Here is a 17402-nt window from a genome sequence, read left to right as displayed (position 1 = left end):
TGCCACAATCAAGGCCTTTGCCAAAACTGAACCATCCTTGTGGGCCTGAATATGGCATGACATGCAGGAACACAGCCTGTAATACAGTGGAGAAAAGGAAGGATTTAAGAGCTTTCCCTTTGCAAGTGATAAACCCTACCAACTTCGGAAGAGCTTTACAACTGGGTGAACGTAGCACAGCGTCTCTCTTCTTACATATTAACAGCATCATTTAATTTCATCAATTTAAATACAAAAAACAGCATTCAGTTCAAGTGTTTCATCACCGGGCAAAGAAAGAAGTCTGCCTGTGTTCTCCGTTTGGACATTGAAAAGTAATATATATTTGGATTTCATCTTGGATTTCATTTATGAAATTTTTCATTTCTTAATCACTTGCAGAAGTCTTGATAGTGCAGCAGCAGCCAGAAAGCCTTTCTTGTTGCTCTTTTGAACTCCCTTCTGTGTCTATATATACTTAATCACATGTGAACCCCAGATTAGTGCTATTTAACATTATATTCTGCAGATGAAACCCATTTTGTTCTTCAGCACTCACAAGAGGCCTGTCTGATTCTTTTCTGGTTTTACTGCACTGATTTTACTGGGTTTCTCTCTCATTTATAGGTATTGGGGAATATCTTCTGACTGAGGGGTATTAACTTTATGCATACCTCTCAACTGCTCATTTTTTTGAACTTTACTATATGACTACTTTTCATATCACTGCCATTTCCCATGGCTCAAAACACCAGTAAAAAGAGAAGAGCAGGGACAGCCAAAATAACTTTCTCTGTGAACTCAGAGGCCATGACTGTCACTTTCCTTAGAAGCAGCGAGACTGAGGAAAGCTTGATACTAAATTTAGTACTGCTAGAGCTGGATCATGTAAGACAATGATCTATCATGTTGATAGAAACATGTTGGTTTAGCAAGCTTAAATGTAAGGCACAGCTGAATCTGAAATCAGTGGGAGTACAAAGACTGTTGAAGTGCTTTTTTTCCACCACAGCCAAACACCAAACAGGAGCAAATGGGTCTTGTTCATCCTCCCTTTAATGACACACCCTTGACAGGGGAGAGAAGTCAAACAGCAGCACTGAAAAGAAGATCAGATTTTATCCTGCTTCCAACATTTTAGGAGGTATAATCAGAGACTAGCTACCATCAACTCACTGTGAAAAAACAGGACAAGGGGATCTCATGTGCCATCGAGTCCATTTCCCCTGTAGGCAGATATTTAATACATTTTTTTATAATTTCACACATGCTGATCAAGCCCGATAACTGTGTAGGGATTTTGCTTCCAGAGCTTTATCCTTCTGATCCTTGGTCATCTTCAGTTCCTTCAGGTGGACAAATATGCCCAGGTAAGATTATTACTGTGACAGTAACAGTAAGAACAGCATCTGACAAGCACGATCCCTGACTTGCAGAACATAGACTGGATCTTGAAGGCAAACATGACGAGATGGGAAAGGAAAGAACACTAAAATCACAGGTTAAGAAGTGCAAGCATGCCTGGAAGGTATTGTTTCTCCCATTTCCATGAATTTAATTCTAAGAATTATGTTTTTAAAGGGTGGATTCTGTTGTAGGAAACCAGAAAAACAGTAGGATTTGTGCAAGACGCTACATAACGATAGGTAGCTTCCTAATCCCTTCCTTTTACACAGCCTGTATTCTTTGAAAACGGCCCTCAGCATTTTCTTTTGGCTCTGTTCTTTATGTGCCTGTTCTATATCATTTTTAAAAGAGAAAATTGTACTGTCCGTTCTGGCATGGGTACCATACCATCCTGAAGGTATGTTTATCATAAATCACCTGCAGAGACAGGATGCAATGCAGATGTTCCTCTGTTAAGAGCCTGACATCATCAATCTGGAGTAAGCTTTTTACTGAATCATTAGCTTCCCCAGAGGATGGCATCCACAGTGCTCCAAGCACAGGTCAGTGGTCTCCCCACTTTTGGTAACGGATAGCTCCAGCTCTTCCACATCTTCATTTTTAAGGATCCTGGTTACAATTTAACTGATACACTTGGCAGATGACCTGAACTGTCCCAGTCAAACAGGTGTGCCTAGTACAACTTCGACCAGACGTTAAGCTGCAAGGCCTTACCTACTGCTTGTCACAGCCTACTTACCATCTTCAAAATCTTGCTTGTTATTAAATGTGCTGCTGAATTACCCTCTAGCTATGCTTATGTGTGACAAATATGTAACTGTTTTGTGACATGAACCACAGTCTGCTCAGCACTGAACATAATGACCTCTCACGAAGAAAATTGAACCAAGACATCTAGGCTACAAAGATGATCAGAAGGCTGGAACCCCTGTCCTGTGAGGACAGGCTGAGAGTTGGGATGTTCAGCCTGGAGAAGAGAAGGCTCTGGGGAGACCTTACTGCAGCCTTCCAGTATTTAAAGGGGGTTTATAAGAAAGATGGGGGCAGAATTTTTAGTAGGGCCCACTGCAATAGGGCAAGGGGTAATGGTTTTAAACTACAAGAAGGCAGATTCAGACTAGATATAAGGAAGAAATTGTTTATGACGATGGTGGTGAAACACTGGAACCAGCTGCCCAGAGAGGTGTTAGATGCCCCATCCCTGCAAATATTCAGGGTCAGGTTGGATGGGGCTCTTGGGCAACCGATCCAGTTGAAGATGTCCCTGCTCATTTCAGGGGGGTTAGGCTAGATGACCTTTGATGGTCCCTTCCAACCCAAACTATCCTATGATTCTATGAATTAAAAGGCACTTAGTAGTCTCATTCCCATTTAACCACACTCTTCACGCCGCCACCACGTGCAGCCCATTCACAAATCGCTGCCCAGCTGGCAGCAATTCAAGATTTCAGACCTAGGGCAGGGCTTTTTTTCACATTGTGCATATTCCTTGGGCCGGAACGTGCGAGCTGCACTTGGCAGAGATCGGTATGACCGCCAGTGATGAAATACCCACCGAACCCACATCGCCACAGATAAGAGAGACACCAGACAGCAAATCTCAGGCATCGCTAGTTTCCTTCTGCAATCACACACCCTGGACGACATGCACGCTCTCTCCGCGCACGCGTGTATTTTTATTTTCCCTGGTTCTCCACACGACACAGACACCATCACCACTTCCCCTGGGGCTCAGGCACGACCCCGGGTCCGGCGGCGAGCGGGCTCTGGGGGCGCCTGTGCCGGCCGGAGCAGCGCGGCGCGCCCGGGCTCGCGCCTCCCCTCACACGGCCGCCGCGGGGCGCCTGTGCGCGGGGCCCGCCCGGCTCCTCCCTCGCGCCGCGGCGGGGACGTGCACGCTCGGCGGGTCATGGAGGCGGCGCGGCGGCAGCTGCGGGTGGGCGGCGGGGCGCGGGGCCGGCGCGGCGCGGTGCTGCTGCTGCTGCTGCTGGCGGCGGCGGCGGCGCTGGCAGACGAGGCGGAGGAGCCGCGCACGGCACGGCAGCGGGAAGGCGAGCGGTGCCATTACTACGCCGGGGGTCAGGTCTACCCTGGCGAGGCGGCTCGCGTGCCCGTCTCCGACCACTCGCTTCACCTCAGCCAGGCCAAGAGTAGGTGCCGGGCGGGGCTGGGGCGGCCGAGGGAGGGGGCAGCGCAGGGGCGGCGGGACGGGGGTCCCGGGCGGGCGCCCTTTGCCGCGGGGAGCGGGGCGGCGTGGCGCGGCGCCGTTAGCGGCCGCGGCGGGCAGCGCCACGTCAGGCGGAGCGCGGCGGCCCTCCGCGCCGCGCGGGGCGGGACGGCGGCCGCCCGGTGCCCCCGCCGCGGGCAGGCGCCGCCCCGGTGCCCGCTGCAGCAGGGGCAGTGCGGCGGGGTTGCGGCCCTCCCTTCCCTCCTGGCACCCGCGGGGACCCCGCGGCTGTGTGAGGCTCTTCCCGGGGGCGGGGGGCTCCTTTCCCAGCCGGCGGCCTGAGGGCGCTGCCCGCCGCCTGCACCGAGAGCCGCCCCCGGCCCTGCGCGGCCCCCGCGGGGTGACCGCGGCGGGTGTCCCTTCTTCCCCGCGGCGGGTGTCCCTTCTTCCCCGCGGCGGGTGTCCCTTCTTCCCCGCGGCGGCCTGCGCGCTGGCGGCTCGGGGCTGCCAGGCCCACCGCCCCGCCCAGGCCTGCGCTGCGCTGCGGGGGCAGCGAGGGTGGCCTTGCACCGGCGCTTGGCAAGGTCGGTGGTTCGGATCCCGCGAGTGAGCTGAGGGAAACGCATGAAACCCTCTACAGAAGCGTTTCGCTCTCACGCTGCGCTGAGCAGTACCGGAGGGTCACCTCTCGTAACGCTTGCGGGTTGTGACTGGCCTTGGTCTGTCACTTGCTTTTGTGCCTTCGCTCTCTTGTGATTTAAATGCTTTGTGGCAGACCTAGGTGCAAACGCCTTGAATTGAGCCGCAGGGAGGTGTTCGGGGCAGCTGTTCAGGTGCTCAGATGCTCTCCAAAAGCCCCGTTCTGCAGAACAGGGGACAGAGAGAAGTCGTGTAGAAACGATCTTTGCTGTCAGAGTTTGCAGCTTTACACCCTTTTCCTCCACCGAGCCAGGGCATAACTTCCGTTTTAAACGTTTTGCAAACAGATGCTACAAAAGAGCCATGGCAAACCAGCCAAGCATTTTGTAACTGACACTGTTTGGTTTTGCCTCTCTTTGTAATTAAGTTATTACAGCATTTCAGACAAGTGGTTTTAACCCCCCCAAAATCATCTTAATTTAGAAAGGGGTCAGGGTATGGTGTATTTTGTTTAATTTCTTTTCCTTCTCACTCCTGATCTGAAGGTCAGTTGAAGAGAATGCTTTGCTGCAAAGACATTAGGTTTGGGGTGTCACTGCTTTGTAAAAAGCAACAAATTTGAGACATTTTTTGAGAGCGTGAAATAACTTGAAGATTAATCCTTGCTTTCACTTGAAAATAGTCCCATGCCTGCAAAGACTCAATTAAAAAACTAATAATAATTAGAAGCCCGGGGCTTGAAATTGGATCGGAAGGAATTCTGCAGAAGATTTGGGAGGAAGAAGAGATTTCTCCAAGAAATGTAAACTGAAATTGTCAGTCACATCTACTGTCTCGACTCTCTGTACTTGCATTGCTATATCCCTTGCGGGTTATAATCAAATGAAACCAGAGATGGCGGCCTTCCCGTTCGCGGGCATGATCTCTGATGGTTTGGGCCATTTTTTGCAGCCCTTGTTGTACGTTCTCACTAACTGTATTTGTATTCTACAGCTGTGGGTTGTCCTAAAAAGGAAAGCCAAACACAGTCATCATCCAGACAATTAAAATGCCATATATTTTTATAAGAAGCATTTCCCTAATTTCCTGAAGCTTTCTGTCAAGGTCCTTGACATCACAAGCGTATTCAGCTCACTTTGTATCTCCAGCATACCCTGCCCTGTCTCAGAATTCACTTCACTATGAAAACAGTATCTGGCAGAATCATTTTTAATATTTAATATTCAAGGTTAATCCCTTTTGGTAGGAATAGTAAATACATTTCATGCATTTAAATCGGATTTTTGTTTTTAAACACAACTATCTTCAAGTTACAATTTGCTCAGGAGTTGTAATTTATTAAATATACGCTGCATTTTTAGGCATTTGTCTCTAAACATGTTGCAGCATGTATTTTTTGTGGACTTGAATTCCAAGTAATTTTTCATGGCTAAAGAGTAACAATACGAATTTGAACCATCTTACAGTTCCAGTTCACAACAGCTGTTCATAACAAAATAGTGAGGGTTCCTGAAATCTTAAACAGCTTTCCATTCAGTCTTAACAGATGTTCTGCCATGAGCTGGTGGTGCACACATGGTTTGTTCAGTATGCCCAGATAAGGTTTGTGTGGCCTTGATTATCAGTGATTCACGGGGTTCATGTGTAAGCACAAGTTGGTCAACTTATTTACTTTCCATGTGTACTGAAACCTGCATTTCTTCATCATTCTGTAATCTCTGTTTAAAGTGGTAAGGAAGTTTCATTTTGTCATTGTGTACAGGAGGTTGTTATCGAGCAAAAGGAGGACCAGTTGTCCTTGCACACAAGCTAGCTAATGAACAGCTTTGTTTGAACGCGCGCTTTGTATTCTGACTTTTAATTGAACGTTCTTCATGTTTCAGTCTCCAAGCCAGCGCCTTACTGGGAAGGAACGGCAGTCATTAATGGAGAGTTTAAAGAGCTGAAGCTGACTGATTATGAAGGAAAATATCTTGTCTTCTTCTTCTATCCTCTTGACTTGTAAGTAAGACCACTGTAGACACGGCAAGACTGAGCACAGCTACGCTAGACTTTCATTAATTTTTCTCCTTTTTTTGAGGTCTTGTATTTTTTGTTTGGTAAGGGTTTGGGGGAGAAGAATGGAGTGACAGAAGAAAATACATTCGTTGCCTTTGGGTTTTCATCAGGCATTGACAAAATTGTAACATAATCTTTGTCCTAATAAGCTTGTCCGCTCATGTAGTGTCTTCCTACAAAAAAATAACTTTCAGTCTGTAGTACCCAATCAGGCAACCTTTACATTCTGTATCATGCTGTAAATCACTGCTGCAAATAGGAGACAACATCCCATCTAGATTTTCTAAAGTGTATGCAGTGTATCTAAGAGATGGCATTTTCCCTTTAAGCTTGTCCCATAATATCCGAAGTACACTTAACATTACCCTCTTCTATTGAGAATGCAGTAACTTCACTGGTTGAGTGAAAACATCCCTGCTTTCTACCAGAGAATCCCATTCTTCCCCACAAAAGGAAGAAAAAAGGACAGAAATGCATAAGTACCTTGATGCTATAAAGGAAATAACGTGGCTTTTGGCCCTTAGCTTCAAGGCCCTAGAAATTGTCATCTTTACCACTTTATTTCTTCTGTAGTGGAAAAAGTTCAAATTAAAATGGTTAAAACTTGCAGACATGCACGATAACAACAAATTATAGTATGTTCCTCTTTTAAAAAATTGTTTATTATGCTTAGATTCGGCCAGTTAATATTCATAAAGTCTAAAAGTAACTAAAAACACTTGAATCCAGGTTGTAAGCTAACTGCAGGTTTACAGTCTTCTTCAGTAATAAATCATTTGTAACTAAGCTAAGAAGATTTAAGGCTGGAAGATTAGTCAGGCAGCATTTTGGTTAAATGCTTGAAGAAGCAATAAAAATGAAGGAAAAGCTGGAATAGTTTTAAATCTACCATTTTAAGATAAACAGAGAACTTACTGGCTGTTTCATGCAATTTTTGCTTTATCTTGTCTTAAATTGTCTAGTACATTTGTATGTCCAACTGAGATAATCGCCTTCAGTGACAGAATTGAAGAATTCAGAGCAATAAATACTGAGGTGGTAGCATGTTCTGTGGATTCAAAGTTCACTCACTTAGCATGGTATGTATCTTATCATTGTTTTCCACTATAAATTATTCATGGGTCCATGTTAGCTGAAGAAGGGTATCCCCAGATTGTTAGCCTATTTAGGTGTATTATAGTGTGTAAAATTTGATGCTGCTGATACAAACGTTTAAAATTTTTGTCAGTGATGACAATTTTTAACTCTAGTGCATGCAAATACCTTTATCTTTGAAGCTTGTCCCGGTTTCAGCTGGGATAGAGTTAATTTTCTTCTTAGTAGTTAATACAGTGCTGTATTTTGGCTATGATGTGAGAACAATATTGATAGGACACTGATGTTTTTAGTTGTTGCTGGGTGATGTTTATACTAAATCAAGGATTTTTCTGTTCCTTGGGCCCTGCCAACAAGCGGGCTGGAGGGGCACAGAAACTGGGAGGGGACACAGCCAGGGCAGATGACCCAAGCTAGCCAAAATTTGAATACATGCTGAACGTATAAACTGGGGGAAGAAGAAGGAAGGGGGGGATGTTCAGCATTATGGCGTTTGTCTTCCCGAGTAACCGTTACGTGTGATGGAGCCCGGCTGTCCTGGCCATGGCTGAACACCTGCCTGCCCGTGGGAAGTGGTGAATGAATTCCCTGTTTTGCTTTGCTTGCGTGTGCGGCTTTTGCTTTACCTACTAAGTTGTTCTTACCTCAACCCTACAGTTTTACATTCCTTTCCGATTCTCCTCCCCATCCCTCTGGGTCAGGGGGAGTGAGCAAGCGGCTGCGTGGGGCTTGGTTGCCGGCCAGAGTTAAACCATGACAATGTATTGCTTGAAATGTATCATGTCTCAGTCCAAAAAAATACTATAAATAAAAGAAAGAAAAAAAAAGGCAATGAGGATGCAGATATCTATAAATGCATCGCACTGTCCTAATTCATGACCACATTGGTATAAAGCAAATATGACTGATAAGAAAGAGGTCATTATTAATAGACATGGCCAAAAACTGCAAAAGATCTACTGAACATTTTGCTTGAACCATAAACAGTATTCATCTCTGTTGTGTGCAGAACAAAAAAAAAAAAAGTCACTTCCACTAAATCCTTCTGACTGTAATGTTCTGGCTTGTGACTTATCACTTTGTGTAGGGAATATACAGATATCCTCATAAAGATTTATCTCATTTCTTTCAAAGGATTAATACTCCTCGAAAACAAGGAGGACTCGGACCTATAAGGATTCCACTTCTTTCAGATTTGACACACCAAATTTCAAAGGATTATGGAGTATATCTGGAAGATCAAGGGCATACACTTAGGTATTTCCCTTGGTTACAGTGCTTTTTTTTTTGCTTTTTTTTTTCAGGGATAGTACTTACTGCTTTATATCTAAAGAAGCATTTGAAATTTTTCTTTGAGAACAGATTTTACTTGAGGATTCATGCTGAGAGACAAAATAAATATTGAAGAACACACACACCAAAAAAAAAAGGCATAATGAATCAGAAGAGGGGTTGAAGTTAATGTCCTGTTTAACGGCAGTCAGCAGCAGAGACCTAGGGCAGGGAAAACATGCAGAATTCCCCAGAACTGCAGTCACTTGCGGGGACCCCAGGTCCAAGTGGAGTCAAGACTACGGTTAACAAGTGTACTCAAGATACACTTTTGCTTTTCGGATCCCAGTAACATCGTAGCATCTGCAACATCCCCTAGCAGGGCCTATCAAAGCTTAGTTTTATGTTCTGCAGAAAAGTACCATTTTTTTGGTTTTACCTTGCCCTCAGCTCACGTCATCTGATACCCTAGGTAAAGAATAGTAGTGTACTGGTGTTCTGAGGTGGTGGGTATTGTATGGTGTTTGCAGAGATCAAATTCCTCCCATCCAGCAGACATAAAATAGTGCATAAACACAGCACTGTAATTAGTTCTGCTTTCTAACACGCATCAAAAAAATGTTTTCACAGAGGCCTTTTCATTGTTGACGATAAGAGAATCCTTCGGCAGATAACAATGAATGACCTTCCTGTTGGGAGATCGGTGGATGAAACACTTCGTTTAGTACAAGCATTCCAGTACACAGACAAACGTGGAGAAGGTGCTGTCTTAAATACTTTCATGTTAAAGATTGTTTTCTTTAGACTGAAAGCTGTATTTGTAGCTTTTTGGAAGAAAGGTACTCAATAGCATTAGAGACTAGCCTTATGCAACAAATGAAGTGGTTTGATTGCCCTGTGACATGATTCTTTGGTCCCAGTACCTCCATGGGTTGTTTCTAGAATACTAATTAACATTTTGCATTGCATCCTTGAGAACGCAGAGCATAAAGCGTTCTTTAGTCTGAAGTAAGGCATTACGTACACCATCTGTCACAAGCATAAATCTGTACAAAATATGGGGCCATGAAGAATCAGGACCAGTATTTCAGTACTTTTTGGCATACTAAAATAATCGAGATGCAGGCCGTCCTTGTCCTGTGTCATTCGTTGAGGATCTGTGACAAGTAAGTGACGTGAGCAGGCTTTGTGTCAAGAATGTATAGTGCTACTGTGAAAGTTAGACCGCCGTGACTTGTATGCTCTTCACAAGTGTTAAGTGATCATCTTCCCCGAGACAAAGAAGCCTGAGATCATTACTTTGTCTCAAGAATTCATATTCCCACAGTTCAAACATGGGGTGAACTTTTCACGTTTCTTTCATTGTGTTTAAATACACACATGCATTTATTTAAAGGTTTGTTTAACTGTTAATACACGTGCTCAGCAGCTTAACTTCCGTTTCAACTCAATTTCACCTGGCATTTGAAAGTACCTTTAGCTGAAGGTACAAGGCATTATTATGTTTTGCTGTACAGGGAAATGCTGACAGTAAGGAAATTTAGTCTCGTTTAGTTACAAAGCTGCCTGACAGAATACTGATCTGCAGTGTTTCCAGAGTACCACGTTTTTTCCAGCTTTTGTGTGAATGCTGAGGAGAGCCTCCTTAGATGCCTTATTGGATTCTTTGCACAGAGTAGGAAAAGTAGTTCTCCACAATTCCTAACGGCCTTTGTGGCATTTTGTCTGACAGCATGCCTTAAAGCAGCGTAATATGGCATAACTCATGGGGCTAAAGTGTCAGGAGAGCTCTGATCAGCTAAGAGGTGCGCTCCAGAATGTGAAACTGTACAGGTGGTCACAGGGCTCTCAGCCATACTGCACGTTAACCACATGCTCTAATCCCTTTACTCCTGAGCAAGGCTTCACATAAAATCTCTCAGTCTCTTGTGGAATCTTTGATTTTTTTGCTAAAAAATCTCCCCTGGAGTTGGTTTTAAAGAAAGGTAGGTAGGTCTCTGTGTATTCACCTGAATTTCATTATGAAACTCTTGTGTCTACTAGAATAGATGTTCATTCTCAGATACTGCTTTGCCCGTACTTTGTCTAGTAGGGCATGAGAATTAAACCAAGACGTAGACATCCATCCAAAGATAACGCAATTTCCGGTTAACAGAAGTGGTAGATGGTATCAGGTATAAACTGTTAGGACACCATCCCATATATAAAGAAACCCACATATTTAATAGTTGCAGGTTTTTATGTGTGACACTTGTGTGCTGTTTACTTCAAGTTCAGAAAGAGAATATTAAATGCACAAAAGTAAGTGTGTGTAAAAATACTTTTACTAACTTTGTCCTTTTTTTTTTTTTTTTTTCTTCCCAGTTTGCCCTGCTGGTTGGAAACCTGGCAGTGAAACAGTAAGTCACTGTTTATATTTACATGCATGTACCACTAAAAACACTCATTTCCACTAAAGTCAAATTCAAATTTCTGCAACTTTCATGGAGATGATAAGAGTATGTTATAGGTAACAGCTTTCAGATTACTACTGATTTCATTAGAAGCTCATTTCCCTCACACTAGACATATTCCAGTTGTTTCAGATTCCCTGTGTGTGAACAAAACTTCTGAGCAGCAATGAGTTTGTGATCCAAGAACTTTTTTTGCTGTTAACACCCGATGAGAGGAAGTAGGACAGACTCACATTTCCAATCTTCTTGGTTATTTGTCCATATAAGTTCTTCGTTCTGTTGAGTCTCACTGTGGATCCTAGGCAACACCCACAATACCAGATACAGGTTCCCAGGCTGCTGTAGTATCTGACAGAGCTGGCGTGCCACTGTCAGAACTCCAGCAGAGCGCACTGCTTTGCTGTGCAATAGCTCTTCCTCCTTTGTTACTGCCTACGTGTGCCTACAAGCAGAAGAGCTAGGGTTCAGATAAACACCCATTGAACTTGTTGGTGTTCTCTGGCTTGGATGACGCCTCAGCAGAATAGTGAAACTTTCACTAGAGGTCTGAGCTGCCTAGTTCAGATGAGATCATTCTCATCTATTTGAGCATGTGGCTTTCTTCTGAACCATCTGGTGATGACAGAGCGTTGTTGTTTAAGAGCTGTCTCAACAAAAAGCAGGGCCCAGCGGCCTCTAAGCAGAGTAGTGTGCATTATAATTGATAGTAAGAACAGTGGAATGTTAAACTGTGTTTCTTTGCCGGATGTGAAAATTTATCAGGATGTCTGGAGGCTAGGAATCGCCTCTGTCAAGCTAGCAGAGGAGTGTCTTAGTGGGGGATGCTGGCTATTAAGACTAAAATGAGAGAGGGCTGGCTGGCCTAACAGACATATTTTGGCACGTAAAAGTTCTGTCCTCCATAACCATGGATCACCTACATAGTATGACAATAACACACTTTCTAAAAAAGAGTCTTATCCTGCTGAGATTAACAGCTCCAGTACTACCAGTTCAAAAATCTAAAACAATACATAAGCATTCTTTTTCTCCTCTGTGCAAAAGATGCAGATAATTTAAGTAGCAGTGTTGTCCAGAAAGCCTTTCTCAAAGATGTAGCCATGCCTTCTAAATGTTTTTGATTTAATTAGATCAAACCAGAGGAAGCCATGAGAGTGTGGTGGCCAAGGGAAGAACTGTAAGTAAATTCTAAGACTTTTGATTACGGACATTAATTTATTAAAACACCTTGACTTTGGGGCAAGCAACATAGACTTACGTGCTCCCAGCTGTATGAATTCTTCCATTGGTAGGCTGCACTCTCTCTTCCCCCAGTCAGTTAAATCTTTCTGCTACTGCTGTTAGGTGCCTTTAGAGGTAAACAGTAATCTAGTATCAGCTGATAAATGACTCTTCAGTGTAGCTTATGGGCTGGCCTTAGCATCACGTTATGAAATACTGTGCTGTTCTGGTTTTATCGTTTGTTGTGTTTGTGCGGTTTTGGGGGTTTTGACTAATATTTTAATTTTCTTTCTTGCACAGATAATTCCAGATCCAGCTGGAAAACTGAAGTATTTTGATAAACTAAACTGAGGCTCATTTCCGTTGAATTCTATAGGTCACATTCACTTTCATTTTTGCCAATAAAATTTCATTAATTTTGTTACTTTAATGAGTTTGACTAATATGTAACTGCAATAGACCATAAAATGTCTTGTTGCTTAAACAGGAGTCTAACCAGTGTGAAGCATTAGTTATCAGAGAATATTCTTAGGAAATAAGTTGTCCCTGTCAGTCTTGTTTAGATGCTTAGTTTTCCCAAAATTTACTTTTCTTAGCATCTCAGGCTGAGATTCATGACTTTTGCAATTGGTAGATTACTTAATTTCTGCAAAAACCTTGCCCGCTTGGTCCCATTCTAGGAGCTACAGCTAGAGAAGAGCCAGTTGGTTATGGTATGGTCGTGTGTAGTCCGGAGGTAAGAGCAGCTAATGCGAAAACCAGAAATAAGTTACAGTTGCTGAATTAAATTTCCAGTCTGTCCAAAGCTGGAAAACATTTTAAACTACTAAGAACATACCCTATGCTACATGATCAGTACAGCTGCACTGAAAAAAATACAGCTATGCCAGTTCATGTGATTCCGGAGCTGAACCAGTAATTTTTTCTGTACTTGTATTTGTAGCGTGTATGCTGATAAGATCGATCCCTTTTGCACAGTCTGAATTTTTCCTCTGGCCCTACACTGTTAACAGGTGTACGTAGCGGTTAGCATCTTGTGCTGATCCACTCGTTGCCTGTGGCTCCTAGTTTGAAGGGAGTAACAGTAGTCTTTCCCAAGATTAGTATTGACGTATCCAGTGATCATCAGAACTTCTTGTGGTTTGTGTACGTGGATTTCTTCTTTCAAGGGAAAACATTACACAAGACACACCTAATAGTTGGGCACACTGGAGAACCCTTTCCTAAGAATGGCTTTTCTTGCTTCTTCCCACCTCTCCTTTATAACGTGGTGGCCTAGGGTCCGTACAAGTGGAAAAACAGCACCTGAAGTCAGTCAGCTCTTTGCCAGGGTCATCCTTGCAAAGGCCTCAGAGAAGGCTTCGCCCCTACTCCAGTCCAGCACCACTACGTCATTACTCTTGGTTGGACCCCACGCTCCCGAGAACTCACTTCCCCTACCCGCCACCTGCCCCGACCATACAGTTCCCTTCCCTATACACAGGTGCTTCAGTACGGTTCTGCAGAACTAGACGAGCAGTTGCATTTTCACCATGACGTTACCCGATTCTGTAGGCTTTGGTGAGTATGGAGCATCTTGCCAGATTAGTTACTGCAGACAGAAAGCAGAAGCAGCTGCTTGACTTTTGCTTCAGCTCTTACACAAATCCCACCAAAGTGTGTGCCTAGGGCAGAGGGCACCATGCCCCAGCCTCCCCGTCCCTGCGAGGCTGGGGAAAGAGGAGTTCCTGATCCCATCCGGAGGGTAACGGAGGCACAGCGGGACTGGTGCCAAAGGCTGACGCTGTGCTGCTCCAGCCCGCGTGATCGCAAAGACCGGAGGGCAGCATGCAGAGAGGCACTTTCTCACGTTACTAGGCTGTAAATCAGCTGCTTGAATTATACTTGGAATTTTGTTCAGAGCCTTTTAGCATCCCTGAAACACCAAAACCAACACAGAGAATGTTTAAATAACTCCGAGCGACCGCAGTGTAACAAATGCAGGCTAGCTGTTACACGGCTGTTCATAGGCAGCCCGAGGCACAGAACGAGCCTAACACTGTGCCTGGCCTAGAAATGGCGCTTGCGCCCTGTGCACGGGCTTTGCCAGCCTCTCCAGCCTGGTGGCCCTTGTTCACGCCCAACACCCTCCCAGCAGCAAAACCCTCGGTGGCCCTAAGCCAGCGAACGGGATGTTACAGGGACAGAGAGGTGCGACAACCCGCGTGTTGGACACGTGCTGCCCAGCCCACGGCTCCTTGCAGAGCCAGGCGAGCTGCGGGTTACCGCAACAAAACCACGGGTTGTATCGCTGCCGCACAGACGGCAGGGAGAGCATCAAGCAAAAGCTGATGACAATAGCTTGGACAAACCCTGAGCCGAGAAAAGAAAGGAAGGCTGAGAACCCTTAGTGACTGAAGAAAACTGAGGCCACCTGCACTCTGAACATTGCACATCTAGGTCCACAGCAGTGTAGCTGCACCAAATTTGAAATCCCCCGGCCCTCTAAACACGTGCAGTAAAGAATGGGCTAAGGGATTATTTTTTAAAAAAAGCAGTTCAATGGAGATAAAAAAAAGTCTTGGGGAAATAATCCTTAAGCAAAGACCTAAGTCACCATGTGACATTACATATTTGAAACAAAGGATTATTTATATGGGAAAACGGGGTTTTACAGAGATTTGGATATGCTGGTGGGGAAGTTTAGGAAGGAAAAGACTGCAAAAAAAAAAAGATAAAAAGTGCTCATGTTTGAGGGGGTACAGATGAGAGTTGTCAGAGGGGCAGCGCGGAAACAAAGGCAGATCCTCGGTTACACACTGCCTCCAGGAAAAAGAGGGAAACCAAAGGAGGGAAGTTGACATCACTGAATGAAAGAATAATATTGGAAATTGGGGGGGTGGGGGGTGCAACACGACACACTGAAGTCTGTGAGTTTAGGATCGTTAGGATTTGCAGAAGTGCAAAACAAATGGCAAGCTGACGATTTTACTTATTGTTGCCCACTAAAGCTACTGTGCATCTCTTGCTCTGCTGCTGAAAACTGTAAAACCCATGTACCATTTAATGGCATCAGCCAATTTTTGTACTACCCTCCATCATACACCAGCTTGAGGAGCAGCTCCAACCAATACAGAGCTTCCTTGGCTGGTTGTGCCCCCCAGTCAGGGGAAGAGTCAAGCAAGGAGTGAGAGAAAGCAGGACTAGAAGTTAACAGAACGTGAACAGAGCAAAGGCGGCTCTTGAAAGAATAAGGCCCTATTCTGAAATGGCATTTCCTGGAAGAAGCATGTTCTTTGACCTTCATATGCATACTATATATATACCTGATAAACGCAATGAAACCGTAATGAATTGATAACGTAACTCTGAGGATGATGCTGCAATAGCTATTTCTGAAGCTCAGGTGGCTGTTTAATTCTTTGTATTGTATGATCAGCATGTGGAGAGTTTGAGATCTTCCAGCAAAACCACCAAGAAAAAATTTCAAAACCAGAGTTTAGTAGTACCAGTATCTCAGACAGGATTATCCAGCAGGCAGAGGAATTTAAAGGTTTGCTTTGCCCTTTTGTGTTTGCATTAACAAACCGCCGCAATCATCCTTCTAGTTCTGGTCCCAAAGTCTGCCTCTCGTATTAAGCACATATGAAATATTTCTGAGCTGAAAGACGGTTACTGGGAGACTAACCAACACTTCAGTACTTCACTATTACATACGGTCTGCAGTTGACAAAGATAAAATACAGGTGGCTTCAGGTAAACAGCTGAAGTTGATTCTGACTCCTTAGCGATAACAAAAACACTAAGGTGGTACAGAAACCCGCCGCTCTTCCAGATGCACATCTCTGGCTCTTGCCTAGTTCTAGGATTAGGGGTTGACATGGCCTCATTGACGTACCAGGGAATGTTACGCACAGGTGTAAGAGCAAAATCTTCAGATAAGTATAAGCAGTACAAAAATTAAAACCCTAACTATTTTTTAGGCAATAAATAGAAATGACATCATCTTCTGCAAAACAGATGATCCACCAGCAAATCACACTGTGCTAGACATCCGTAGCACTGCTTGAAATATGACCCTTTCAAATGTCGGTGCAGAGAGCTGAGCCCAAGAACCTGATTTCCAGCTGCTGGTTTGGAAACGCTGACTCGCACCAGGGCAGCCTCAAATGAATTCAGACAGAGCGGGCAGCACGCTCCGCAGCGCTCTCTCACAAAACCGTAACCAAACAAATGCCAGTGGCCTGTCCGTCCAGTACTCTTCACCTGAGGTCTGAAACAGTGGAAGAAGTAAATCTCACACAGCTCTGCTTCCTAAACCCTGGGATGTATTCACAGGCCTCGCTTGGAAGCGCGTGAAACGCAGATGCATGGAGCTGCCATTGTGAACCCGTCTTTTCAACAGAAAAAGCAAAGAGCTCCTGCAAACCCAAGTCGTGGTTAGTGACGAGACGCTGCCTTCAACTTCCAGTGCTGTTTTGGGCAAGCCGCTCGCACGCCTCCGCTGCTTGCTCAGCTGTGAAAAAGAAGCCATGTGGTGGTGAGGTCTGCAGCCGAAAGCCACCTCTCCAAGCAGGGCAGATTTAGCTGGAGCAGGAAGGTTTGAGACCTCCACCCCTTTGGGACAGGTACTCCGGCAAGCCACCTCACTGAACGAGGCCTGCAGCTGCTGCCCCACCACCCCCAGGTGCTCTGAGAAACTCCTGCTTCCCCAGGCAGCCAGCCCTGCCCCTCCCGCAGCGCAGAGCCCTGGTGCCAGCCTACTTGCGATGCGTGTAAGAAGAAGTTCACTTTTAGCAGCATTTAATTCTGGAAATGGCCCCCTCATAGGCCCCTGGCAGATGCAGAAAGCCCAGGGGACTAGTCCCTGCTGCAGGACCGCACCTGAATTTTCTGCTGAACAGCTGCCAGATAAAGCAGCAACACCGAGCAGGGACCAGAACTCGTGCCACTGTCCCGAGTGCCCCAAGCCACACTTCCCTCCTCCAGAAATCTCCCATTTCTGCTCCGCAACAAGACTATGAAAGAGTGATGAATAGCAAGGCCCAGAAGTGCCTCCAGCCTCATGGAAGGGAGCCCTGCAGCGGTGAGGATCCCCTGATGGCAGGGTAAGTGCTCCAGTGTATGTTCTA

At 45.1% G+C, this 17402-nt stretch overlaps 1 protein-coding gene across 2 annotated transcripts; it reads left to right on the top strand.

The window, feature by feature from the left end:
- The first annotated feature begins 3225 nt into the window (after window positions 1-3225).
- On the top strand, window positions 3226-12721 carry PRDX4 (peroxiredoxin 4). Of its 2 annotated transcripts, XM_080375244.1 has the most exons (8): window positions 3226-3536; window positions 6076-6193; window positions 7213-7329; window positions 8480-8602; window positions 9248-9378; window positions 10982-11016; window positions 12201-12247; window positions 12592-12721. In XM_080375244.1, exons 1-8 carry the CDS (start codon window positions 3296-3298, stop codon window positions 12593-12595), a joined length of 816 nt encoding a protein of 271 aa, XP_080231370.1. In that variant the 5' UTR covers window positions 3226-3295; the 3' UTR covers window positions 12596-12721. The 2 variants fall into 2 exon arrangements, with proteins under 2 accessions (XP_080231370.1, XP_080231369.1); XM_080375243.1 differs by lacking the exon at window positions 12201-12247 and having other exon boundaries at window positions 3235-3536.
- Window positions 12722-17402: the final 4681 nt, after the last annotated feature.

Source organism: Falco punctatus, assembly GCF_963210335.1.
Source record: "Falco punctatus genome assembly, chromosome: 2".
In the NCBI taxonomy this organism is placed as follows: Eukaryota; Metazoa; Chordata; class Aves; order Falconiformes; family Falconidae; genus Falco; species Falco punctatus.
The sequence above is the reverse complement of the archived record's forward strand: the minus strand, read 5'-3'. Positions and strand labels throughout refer to the sequence as shown.